Below are 12,311 nucleotides of genomic sequence, written 5' to 3'. Positions count from 1 at the left end.
TGGAAGAAAAGTTATGAGCAACCTAGACAGCATATTCAAAAGCAGAGACATTACTTTGCCAACAAAGGTCCGTCTAGTCAAAGCTATGTTTTTCCAGTAGTCATGTATGGATGTGAGAGTTGGACTATAGAGAAAGCTGAGCACTGAAGAATTGATGCTTTTGAACTGTGGTGTTGGAGAAGACTCTTGAGAGTCCCTTGGACTGCAAGGAGATCCAACTAGTCCATCCTAAAGGAAATCAGTTCTGAATATTCATTGGAAGGACTGATGCAGAAGCTGAAACTCCAGTCCTTTGGCCACCTGATGCGAAGAACCAACTTATTGGAAAAGACCCTGATGCTGGGAAAGATTGAAGGGGGGAGGAGAAGGGGACGACAGAGGATGAAATGGTTGGATGACATCACTGACTCAATGGACATGAGGTTGAGTAAACTCTGGGAGTTGGTGAAGGACAGGGAAGCCTGGCATGCTGCAGTCCATGGGCTTGCAAAGAGTCAGATGTGGCTAAGCGACTGAACAAGAACATACAGTGTGACCTTTAGGACTACCTTTCCTGCAGCACGATTCCCAGAGTCCAGCCTGGCCTTGGCAGTACTGGCAGCCCCTGCTTCCGGCCCATCCCTGGCTGAGTCGCGTCCCCTGTCCGGCTGTGCACATCTGCTATTGGGCCTCTGGGTTGTTTCTGCTTTGGAACTGTTCATTAAGAATTAAGCTGCTGTGACCATTCATGTACAGGTTTTTGTGTGAAAACAATTTCTATTTCTCTGGGATAAATGCCAAGAATAGGATTTGGGGGACATATGGTAGTTGCACGTTTAGATCTGTGTGGAAGGGCCTTGCTGTTTTCCAGAGGGGCTGCACCGCTGTCAACCTGCCCTCCGTCGTCTGTCAGTGATCAGTTTTCCTACAGCCTCCCCAGCATCTGGTGGTGCCATTATCTTTGTGTTAGCGATGCTGCTTAGATACGCGGCGATAGCTCACCCTGGCTTTGACTTGGGTTTCTCTCACGGTGATGCCAGTGATGCTGAGCGTCTTTCATGTGATATTTACCACCTGTGTCCTCTTCGGTGAAACGCTGGTTTGCGATATTTAACCACCGATGCTCCTTGTGTTCATTTGGTGGGTCTAGTGATTAAAGTCACACAGGACAGATTAACAGGGGAAAAAAACAAGTTAGTTAGTACAGACGGCGGTCTCATAAAATGGGCCCCCTAAAGTGACCAAAGCAGGCTGCTTATATATCCTTTTTGGACAAAGAAACAGCTATCTGTGAAGATTTAACAGAAGGGGCTGGTGAAGGAGTGACAAGATTTATTTCTATAACTGGTGATGAGGATGCTTTCTTGCCTCCTGAAATGGGGAATGTACCCTCACCTGAGACATTTATTCTTGCTTTCAGAGTCGGGGTGTTTTAAATACCATCCCCCCAACTGGCCATTTGTCAAGTAACTTTAATTCGGAATAAGAATATATGGCCTGGGTGGGCTGCCTTCAGCTCCAACAAAGTCTTTTGCCTCCCTTTTTTATTGGGTTGTTTGTTTTTATTGTTGAATTTGGGAGTCTCTGTATTCCAGATACGAGTCCTTTTTTCTTGGGCAAGTGGTTTGCATGTTCTTCTTACCAGTTTGTTGGTTTCTGTTCATCCTCTTTACAAGTCTTTCACAACAAGAGTCTTTTAATTTTGATGAGATCCAACTCACTACTGTTTTCTTTTATGGATCATGTTTCTGGTGTCAAGTCTGAGAATCTGAGAATTCATTGCCTAGCTCTTGATCCTAAAGGTTTTCCCTGTTCTGTCCCATTGATCTCTGTCTGTCTGTCTGTCTGTGTTACCACGACTCCATAGTAACCCTAACACTGGATAGAGCGAGTCCTCTCATTCTCTCCTCGACTCCCCACCCCCGCCCCCCCCTGCCAAATTGTGTCACCATTTTAGGCCTTGTGCTTTCTCCTATAAATGTTGTGTTTTATCTTTTAAACGATGTCACCAGTATAGTAAATGTGTTCCTAAATATTGCATGTTACATAAATTGACATTGTATCTTTTCTTCATTGCCTTTTGGTTGGTTTCATTTTTGTTTTTTATTTTCTTTAATGAATTTATTGCAAAAGCTGAAAAAGAGTACATAGCAGAAGTCCAGTCTCCCTGCTCCCAGTGTGAAAGCTGCCCGAGTGCCCTTAGGGAAGGGCGATTCTGGCTGTGCCTCCCTGAGGCCACCGCACACTTGGTCTTGGAGACAGCCAAGTCCTTTGCCGTCCTCTGTCGCCTGCAGGGGGTGCTGGGCGCCCATTTAAGCATTATGTGGGGGTCTTTGTGTTCTGCTGTCTTGATTCCTTGTGCACGGCTAGGCGAGCTCCTCCCAGCACTCCCAGGGGATGGTGATGGTGTGTGTGAGATGAAAGTCCTGGAGGTTATGACCTCATTCCCAAGATGCTCCTGCTCCAGGCATTCAGCCTGTGTCTGTAAGCAGATTTGTGCCTCCCAGGAGCTCCCTGAAGCCACTGGCCACCTGACCTCTGCCCTTTGACCTATCTCTGGTGGATGGCGCGTGGCGATGAGGTTGCATTGTGTGCACTTGATAGCTGGTGGCGAGAAGGTCCCTGAAGGACAGGGAAGCCTGGTGTGGGGATCACAGTCAGGGGGTCACAGAGTCGGACACGACTGAGCGACTGAACAGGAAACAAGAAGGTCCATCTGAGGACACCTCATCCTAAGTGAAGGTCTGGACCTTCTGAACAGCCCCGCTCGGGGCCTGAGAGCGGGACGTGGAGCGTGTCCACTGTCGTCCTGGGTAAGGCGGCGTGGGGAGGCCAGGCACGCAGTGTCGCCCCCTATGTGCTGTCATCACAGATCCCCAGTGAGATGACTTGGGCTTTAGGCCTTTAGTTCACCTAACAGACTTGGCTTTATTCCTGTTTCTGTATCTAGGGCCTTGCTCAGGCTTTGGTGTGAGAAGTCAGCATCGGCCGCTTAGCAGATTTTATAAACTTGAATTCTTAGCCTGTGGTTTGAGAGCATACCAGGATGTAAAAAGAGAAAGATAAAACCACCCCTGAGGCTCTGAGTGGCCAACAATGAGACCTTTATTTTAAAAAAAATGAGGTCGTGGCTCATTTGTTCTGCACCGGCTTTGCTGCGCGTCCATCACCAATGGCCAGCGAGTGCACACCTAAGTCACCACTCTGTTTGTGTTTCTTTTCCTTAGGCTGCTTTCCAGGAGAATGTGGGACGACAGGTATGGTTGCTTTTAAATATCTTCATTCCTAAAACTTCCTGTAGATGTAGAAGTAAAAATAGTAGAGCTGCCGACACGGGTAAAGAATTGACCTGAAATAAGCTAGTACTTCACAGGGTGACTTCTGGTCACAGGTTCACTCATAATTCAGCTCAGGTGAGTGTTGACACAAGTTTCAAACAATTAGTAGCTGTCTTACAGGAAACTGGAATGTGTAATTTTCACAAACGTCAGAAATCCCTGCCTCATGCATTGCAGAGACCCTTCTGATGTCAGCAGTTGCCCCTGGGCGCTGGAGGGGTTTGGGCAGAGGAGCTTGGCTGGGCAGGGGCAGAGACATGACCCCTGCCTATCCCCTTCGTGGAAGGAGCCAGCTTCCTCATGCCAGTGCCCCACGGCCCCTCCTGACGCAGCATCCTGCCCCAGACCCTGAATCTCTTAGCACCGGTCAGCCTGGGCTGGGAGTGTGGCGTTTATCCCCAAGTCATTCATACTGTATGTGACGATGACCGCCCTGGGACCTGTGGCCTATCTGGTGGCAGATGGGGGAGAGGTCTTCTTAGCGGAGATACCAAGCTGAGCTCTGTTGAGAAGGGCGCCAGGAGAGGGGTCTGGGCTGGAGGTGAGTGAGTTGGAGGTGTGAGAATACTGGGGACAAGCATTGATGGGCCTTGGGGTCTTGAGGGGCACAGTTCAGACTGCAGGACTGAGGGGAGCCCACGCAGAGTGGCTGCTTGGCAGGTGGGAGGGCAGGAGTGGCGGTAGGTGAGAGAGGTGGTTGTCCTCTAGAGGGAAGACTTGGATGAATACAGGATTCTAAGACTCCTGCCTGGACATCTGGGAGAAACTGTGTGTGCAGAACTCTTGCCTTGGGTGATGCCGAGTCCGTCAGGGTTCTCACAGCAGGGTCGGCCTTGCAGCTGAACCAGAGCCTGTGTTCGCAGCACTGGGCCCACGGTCTCTGGGTTGACTCGCCTTTCCTGGGCCGACAGGGAGGGACCAGGGTGAGAGGGCTGATGCTGCAGCTTCCACAGGGTTGACCTTGGTACACAGTGGGAGGGTCTCCTGGAAGCATGGGGTACTGGGCATGAAGGTGCTTCCATCCATGTGGCCCGGGTGTTGGAGGGGTCCCCCAGCCCTTAGGGTGGAGCTGGGAAAGGAATCAGTGGGTCTTCAGGCTCGACCAGGTCTGTGAAGGCGGCCGACCTGCTCACCTCCCATCGAAGGTCGTAGAACCGCCAAGGGGCAGTGAGGAGGGTGGATTAGCTGGGAGTTCTGTAGCCTGTATTGTGAACTGTGGCCCTGCACGTGGAGGGGTCAGGGCCTTGGGGTGAGCTGTCCAGTTCTGATTGCAGTGTTAAGGCTAAACTGATGCCAAGGTGGGTTCAAACGAAGACTTGAATTCCATAGTCATTGCCAAAGGTAGAGGGAACCAAATCACACAGCTTAGACTTGAATTTGTGCTGCATTGAGATTGCTGAGGTGCCACCTCATCCTTCGGGGGTGTTTTTCAGAGGAAAGAACCTAGTAAGGGCTCAGCCTTTCTTCCATTGCTGTGAGGCGACTGAGACCCAGTGTACTTGAGTGTCACCTAGTCCTGCCTGCCTGGAACCCCAAGAACTTAGAAGAAAGAAAGCTGGTCACTCAGCAGCTGCCAGCCTCTGGAGGGGGGCTGGCCCGAGGAGGCCCTGGGGCGTCGGGAGGCGTCTCAGCGTTGGCCGGGCCGGCAGGCTTGCGCAGTGGAGCAGAGGGCGCCGCCGCCTCCTGCAGCTGCAGTGGCCTCTCTCTAACTCGGCCTCAGGCTGGTGTGGGTGGCCTGGGGCCCAGCAGGAGTCAGCCCGGTGCGCGGTTGCCCATGGGGTGTTGGGGGCCCTCCCCTGCACTGAGCTATGTAGGGAGATGGATTGACTTTTAGGTTCACTCGAGAACCAAACCTCTGATCCTGAGGTCGTGTCTGTGACAAACTTGCCAGGGTCCATTGACAATTTGGAGTCAGATTTCAAGTTCAGTTCTTCATGTGTGGGGCTCCCTCAGAGAGAGAGTGGAAGATCAGCGGTCCGTGGGTCCCCGTGTGTAGGGCTTGCTCAGAGTGAGGAAGGGTGCCAGGGGCCCAGGCCTCCCCAGGTCCTCTCGTGGTTAGTGGCAGCACCGCAGTCCCTCCTTGGTTGCAAGGTTGTCATTTGTGTCCTTTTAGAGAACGTATTGTCTCGTTTTCAGATTTTCAAGTATTGTCACCAGAGAGTGGTATCATTAGTAACTTGCAGACTTTGGGGTGGGGTCTGGGCCTAGGCTGGGAACGTGTCCCTGGGTGTGGCCAGTGTCCCTGACCTCCCCCAACCGTCTGTTTCAGAGTCTGGTCCTGGTTGTCAGTTGTCGGGCCCCCAGACGTGACCTCCCAGTTTTTGTCTTCATTCTCCCACCAGCTGTGGGGGGGTGGGCTCCTGTCCAGGATTCACAACCCAGGCAGGTGCTGGCCCCCCTCAGGGGTTCTGGAGTCCTGGCTGGAGGGGCACTGGTTGAATGAAATCTGAACTTGAGTTCTGCTGAAATTTGATGTCTTTTTGTGGTGTGTGGTTTAAAGAAAGGGCTCTTACATTATTTCAAAGTTGAAATGCTAGAATTGTTAGGGAAAAAATTTTTTTAAGTGCTTCAGATAATTTTAAAGCAGCGTCCAGCCTCGGAGAGGCAGTCAGTAGTCCTTGACTTGAAAGTCCTTGGGTGAGCTTGGTTAAGGCAGGTAGTTTTTGCTGTCAGTTTAGTAACCAAGTCTACGTTCCCCAGCACTTCTCAGTTTGTTTATAAACCTAACTCATGTGCATATGGTTATCAGACTTTGAAAATGCCTTTTTTATTCATTGAAATAATTTTTGTCTCTCCCTGCCCCTGCCACTTTTTTTTAGGGTACTTTCCCTCATGGGATCGATATTTTGACCACAGCTGACTACTTTGCTGTTGGTAACAGATCTAACTGTTTCCTGGTTATAAGGTAAGTTTTAATAGTCATTGTAAAATACAGTGTTTTCTTTGAATCACAGATCAGTTTCCACCGTTTGGTCTCTTGAGCCTGGAAGATCTGCTGCAAGTAAATTTCTGTGTGAAAAGATTGAAAAAGTAATGGAAAACTGTTTTGAAAGGTTTCTTTCTCACTGATGGGACAGAGTGCCTAGTGCATGAGTCCGTTTACATAAAACTTGACAAAATACGAGAGAGTCCAGAGGAGGACAGTAGCACGTCGGCGGGGCGGGGCTGGGGAAGGGGTGCTCTCCTTTTAGAGGTGCTCACGGTTTGAGGAGCACTGCTGTGGTGGCGATTCTCCTCTTAGGCCATCATCCCACTGAGAGCACGGTCCTCTACAGGGAGTCGCCACGAGCCAAAGCTGTGTTTGCTTTCTGTGTGGCCGCTGCTCCTCTGGGGAGCTTCTCAGAATGAACCCTCAGATTGAAAGTGACTGTTCCTTTATCGTTTCAGTGAGGCAGTGTTTCCCAAGTGGAAGTTATCTCTAGCTTCTCTGAGTAAAACAGAGGTATTTGAGAAATCAGGTCAAGGATTAAATATTTAATGTCCCTAACTGCAGTTTTGCAGAAATCGCATCAAAGCTTACATAATTTAAATACATAAGTCGTGGGGCAGTGAGTTCAGTGTCTTAGTTAATTAACCCATTGCAACCCTAGTACTGGATGGGCATGATTTCATGAAGTGACTTATTTGCCTTAAACTGGGAGAGGAAGCACACCAATGCCTTTTTAAAGTGTCACCCGTTATGTGTCTGAAGGATAGATTCCCCAACACCCCTGCTGTGCAAACCGTGCAGAAACTACATTTCTCCATAACCAGCATGGACAGATTTTTTTTAAAAAAGATGTATTTGGCCTCTTTCCCAGAAACAATCTTTGCCCAAACAGACTCTGTATTTTTAGCATCCTTTCCACCTTTCCTCAGCATTTAATGGCCTTCTTTGCCTTCTCAGTTCTTTCCTGTTTTAATTCTGTTTTCTTTGATTGTTAATCTTTGAACATGTATTATATATGGAGAATCTCCCACCTTTGCCCAACTTTCCTGGCTGAAAACTTGCAACATTTGGCCTTGGCATGCTTTTCTTGTGGCTGAGGTCTCTTAGTTGGTCTGCTTTTCATAGATGGGTTGGCTTGGGGTCTGTCTTTTTTTACAGAGGGTTCTGCACACTTGCCTGGACAAGAGGCAGTTTGTGCAGATGGGTCCAGCCGTCATGGACCCGGGGGCTGTGGCTGCACCATTACCATAGGGCGCTTTGGGGGAAGCTCTCCTCTTGCCCCAAGGCAGGGCTGACACCCAGGGTCCTATGCCAAAGGAGCCTGGTGGGGCTGGGGGGACAGCCCTGCAGAAGAGAGTCCAGAGAGCAGGGCCCAGCCGGGCGGGGTGGGGCTTCTGAGCCGCAGTGGTCCTTGAGTTGTCTTGAGGTCAAGGAACCAGGTTTGATGGTCAAATCTACATTTTGAGCATATCACTGTAGTTACGTTTTGGTAACTGGAAGCAAGGAGACAGGGCCCCTCACAAGGTGGGGGACGGTCAGGGGAAGGTCAGGGCCCCTCCTGAGGTGGGGGGACATGGTCAGGAGACGGCTGGGGTGCAGGAGTTGGGTCACCAGGAGAGTTGGGGTGTTGGGTGCACCAGTGAGGGAGAAAATGCCTTGGGTTTTGGGGAAGTTCAGCTTCACCCAACATGAGGGGCTCATGGCACATCTTGAGTGGATGTATGGGCTGATGTGTGGATGGTTCTCCTGGAGATGGGAGTGTCTGATGCAGACTTGAAACTTGTGGACGAGGACCATCGGGTGGGGAGACTGACTCAGAGCTTTGTCACAGTACTGGTGACACACGGAAGATCGCTTGTGTTTAACGTGTAGATTCCGATCAGTGTTGACGGGCACAGATCTCTGCCACCAGAACACAGATAGCGAGAGACCTGGCTCCACAGGAGCTCCGGGTGCCCCTCCTCCAGTGGCAGAGAATCTGCCCGCTGGTGCAGGAGCCACGAGACGCGGGTTCAGTCCCTGGGTCTGAAAGGTCCCTGGAGTGGGAAATGGCGACGCATTCAATCCCACGGGCAGAGAAGCCTGGCAGCCTAGAATTCGGTGGGGTCTAAAAGAGTCAGACAGTACTGAGCACGCATGTAGGCACTCCTCCAGGCACCGGTCTGTTCCCGTCCCCCTGGGTCGCTCGGTGGCTGGAGCCATGCGGTGTGGACTCTGGGCGCTGTTCCGGCCACCTGCGCTCCGCCTGCCTCCTCGGATGTGTCCTTCCTGTGCCCATGCCTTCCTCGTTCCTTCACGTGATGAACCACGTCTGTCCATCTGTGAAGTGGATCTCAGAGTTCCAGGTGGGGGCTTCGATCATCTTCGAGTGCGTATATATCTGTGGGGAGGTGCTTTCCTTTATCTGGTTAAACGCTGGGAGTGGAGTGGCTGGACACTGATTTTTTAAGAAGCTGCCAGATGGTTTTCCACAGTGACTACCTCGTTTTACCCTGTCCTCGCCGGACCCTGGTCTGGTCAGTTTTTTGTTTTTGTTTTTTAACCTCAGCCATTCTAGTGAATGTGCAGGAGAAGCTCGTTAATTTGTTTTTTCCCAGTGACTAATGACATTGAGCATCTCCCCATGGGCTGTATTCGACCAGTCTTTTGCCTGCTTGTCTCCTGGGCTAGTGGTTCTCGTGTTGCTGAGACTTTGAGATTTCTTCTTGTGTTCTGGATGCAGATCCTCTCTCAGGCCCATGATCTGCTCGTTTCCTCCTTGTCTGTGGCCTGTCCTTACAGCGTGCTGTGTATTCCCACGATGAAACCCTTTGTTAAAAATCAGCTTAAGTTTTGTTCTCCTATTTTATTACATTTGATTTGCATATAGTAAAATTCACCAGTTTAAAATAGATACATAATCACCTCTGCAGTCAACGCAGGGAATGTTTCTGTCACTCCAGAAAGTTCCCTCAAACCCAGGCCCTGACAGCCTCTGAGTTGCCTTCTGTCGCTGGAGCTGGCCTTTTCTAGAGCGTGTAGGACAGTCACGTGGTATGTGGGCTCCTGTCACCGTGTGTCATCATCCGTCAGTGCTGCTTGGTACTGGTCCACTGCAGGGGCTTGTCCCTCTCACCAGCTGGTGGCTGTTTGAGGCTCTCGACTTTGGACGTGTGCGCCCTGGTGGTGCTTCTCTTTGCCCAGCTGTTTTCTGCTGTAGTGTGAGGAGCAGCTGTGAGCACTGTGTTGGTGTGTCTTCTTGCAGTTGTAAGTTTCCTTAACACATCGCTGGCACCTCAGCACTGTGCACCTGTCTAAAGATGGACTCTGTCCTATTTCGCTTTCCGGTCGTTTTGCACGTTCCTGTCCCGTAAATGCTTCACACTAGGGGAACCCTGAGTGCACTTTTCCCTCCTCCTCACTCAGTGAGCATCGTGCTGCCCACTTCACCTCCTCCTGCTCTCATTCTGCACGTCCAGTTGGTGACCTAGTTCTGTCACTCCTTCCTTCCTAACAACCCTCCAACGTTCACCGCGCGTCTGCCCAGTTGTCACCGTGGCCCAGCTCTCACTGTCCTGTACACTTGCAGAGCCTCCATGACCACCCCTGTCACTGGTCTGAGTGCAGGACTGAATGCTTTCTCTGCTGCGGCCCCAGCCTGCCTCCTGGCCCCCAGTGGGTCACGCACCCTCATTGGCTCTCCTCCCTGTAGTCCTCGCCTTGTGGTGGGTGCCCCTCATAGTTTGCACTTGGCCTTCGTGCCTGAGTCCCTGTAAGTGCTGAGCGCCGCCTGGGCTGGTGGTTCCAGCAGTGCGTCTTCTCCAAGGTCAGCCGCTAGTTAGTGCCAAAGCTCAGACTGGAATTCAGGTGGCCAGCCCCTGTCTGGTTCTTCCTGCGAGGCTGCTGGTTTGTCTGCCCACTTCTCTGGGAGCTCAGGTTGCTGGCCTGGGTTGGGTCTGTTTGTTGGGTGGGCCCAGGGCCCCCTAGGTTATGTGGGACCAGGAGTCACATCTTGGCTCCATTTCTGACAGCTTTCACTGTCCTGAGTTTTCTGTTTTCTCCTTCTGACTCTCGCTTAAGTGACTTCTTCATTTTTAGAGGGTCTCTCCATCTAGCTTGTTGCTGGAGAAGCCTCTGCGTTTCTTCCTCTCATGCCCGGAGCACAGATTTCCCCTGACTTGACTCTCCCAGCGCTCATGCCTTGTAGCGCAGGCATGCCCACCTAGCACCCGTGCTCACCCTGTGTCCACGCAGTGTGCCCACACAGGGTTTGGGTAGAATCCTGTCCCCCTTCTTGGCCTTCTGTGTCATCCACTGTACTTTTCAGCCTCTGTGTGACACGTTGGTGATGGACAAGTCCATAGTGGGGCTATGTAGATGGTATGGCAGGTTCAGATAATACGTGTAAGCAGTTGGTGTTTTAGAGGCATTAAGTATAAAAGTGTGTTTTTTGGAGTAAGTAATACATGTGCATGGTATAAAATTCAGAAGGTGCAGGAGTTGTTGAGGGAAAACGAGGGCATCTCCCCTCTCCTCTGAGGCACCTGGTTGACCCCCAGTTCCTGTGTCTTCTAGAGAGATTCGGTTCATGGCTGTGGGCGTATTGACTTCCCTCTGTCCATGCTGAGCAGTGGCACACGGTGCGCAAGGTTGGAGCCACTGAAGTGCTCATCCATGGAGGATTGGCCAGATACAGGCACACCGTGGGGATATTGTGGGTTCCGGGCCAGACCGCTGAAACAAAGCGAGTATTGTGTTAAAGTGAGTCAGATGAATTTTTTGGTTTCCCACTGCATATGAGAATTATCTTCAAGTCTGTTAGGGGTTAATAGTTAGGTGTCTATAAAAGAAAAAAGTCCATGCTTTAATTTAAAAATGCTTTATTGCCAACCACTGCTAACCCCATCATCTGAGCTTTCAGCGAGTCATAACGTGAGCCGTCACTGTTCACAGATCACCATGACACATATAACAATATTGAAAAAAAAGTTTGAAATGTTGCAAAAATTACCAAAATGTGACACGCAAAGTGAGCAGATGCTGCTGGAAAATGATGCTGATTTGTTCAATGCAGAGTTGCCATGTATCTTCAATTTGTAGAATGTGCAGTGTCTGTGGAGTGCAATAAAACGAGGTCAGCCTGTAGTAACCAAGTTGGGCTGTCAGTAGTAAGGAGCAGCTCTGCGCGTGTGCCGTCACAGCAGAGCCTGGATGCCGTTTGCTGCCTGTGACGTCCTGCGTTTGGAGAGCCTTCCATATTTTTATGTGGACTGTGACCTGTAGATCTCCCCCTCCTGGCCATTGGCTTCTGTCTTTTGCTGTTATGAACCATGTGGAGTGAATATTCTTGTGTATATTCTCACCTGTGTAGTTATATCTCAGTGAATTAACCAGAAGTGGAACTGCTGAACCAAGAGGTATTCTTCTTCAATTTCCTGGGCAGTGCCACTTGCTGTCTCTAGAGGCTGTGCCAAGATGCTGTCCCTGGCAGTGTTTCTGGGTGCTTCTAGATCCTTCCAGCGGCAGCTGTAAAACCCTGATTTTGGCAGTTTGCCAAAAACTTTGGACAAAACTTTTCTTTCTGTTTCCCATTGAATGAGGCTGAATGTTTGAGCTGTATCTTTTCTATAAACTTTGGTGATTTTTCTCTTAGGTGATGATATTATTGATTTAGAAATACTCCATGTTACAGAAGTCTCTTGTTTGTGATAGCAGTTGCAGATATATTTTTGTTTTATGGTGTGTTTTTCCCAGCAGCGTTCTTCTCCTTTGGTTGAGTATTTTGAAGGTACCAATTTCTTCTTTTTTGGCTTCTGGGTTTTGAGTCATAATTAGAAAGGCGTGTCCCACTTGGAAATTATTTTTAGAAGTTCTGCTATGGTGTGTTCAGATGTAGCTTTTATTTTTAAGGCGTAATTACGCTTCATCAGCTGTCCTCATATGAAGCGTACAGTTCAGTGAGTGCTGGCAGCCTGCACACTTGGGTGGCCAGCACTGCCACTGAGAGGTAAGGAGCTCAGCTCTTTGGCCCCAGGCTGCTCTGCCCATCATCGTAGCTCACTGATGCCGTTTGTAGAATGTCGCAC

The 12,311-nt window shown here is 50.2% G+C and overlaps 1 protein-coding gene across 2 annotated transcripts in view; it reads left to right on the top strand.

Annotated features, from left to right (window-relative positions):
* Nucleotides 1-12,311, top strand: part of TBCD (tubulin folding cofactor D) — a 144,049-nt gene that overhangs the window by 91,857 nt on the left and 39,881 nt on the right. For both annotated transcript variants that reach the window (XM_018065386.1, XM_018065385.1), the window contains exons 16-17: nt 3,207-3,236; nt 6,137-6,222. In XM_018065386.1, coding sequence (XP_017920875.1) covers nt 3,207-3,236; nt 6,137-6,222 — 116 coding nt within the window. The remainder of the gene's footprint in view (nt 1-3,206; nt 3,237-6,136; nt 6,223-12,311) is intronic.

This window comes from Capra hircus, chromosome 19, assembly GCF_001704415.2.
Source record: "Capra hircus breed San Clemente chromosome 19, ASM170441v1, whole genome shotgun sequence".
Taxonomy (NCBI): Eukaryota; Metazoa; Chordata; class Mammalia; order Artiodactyla; family Bovidae; genus Capra; species Capra hircus.
Note: the sequence above shows the minus strand (reverse complement) of the source record. Positions and strands in the feature narration are given on the sequence as shown.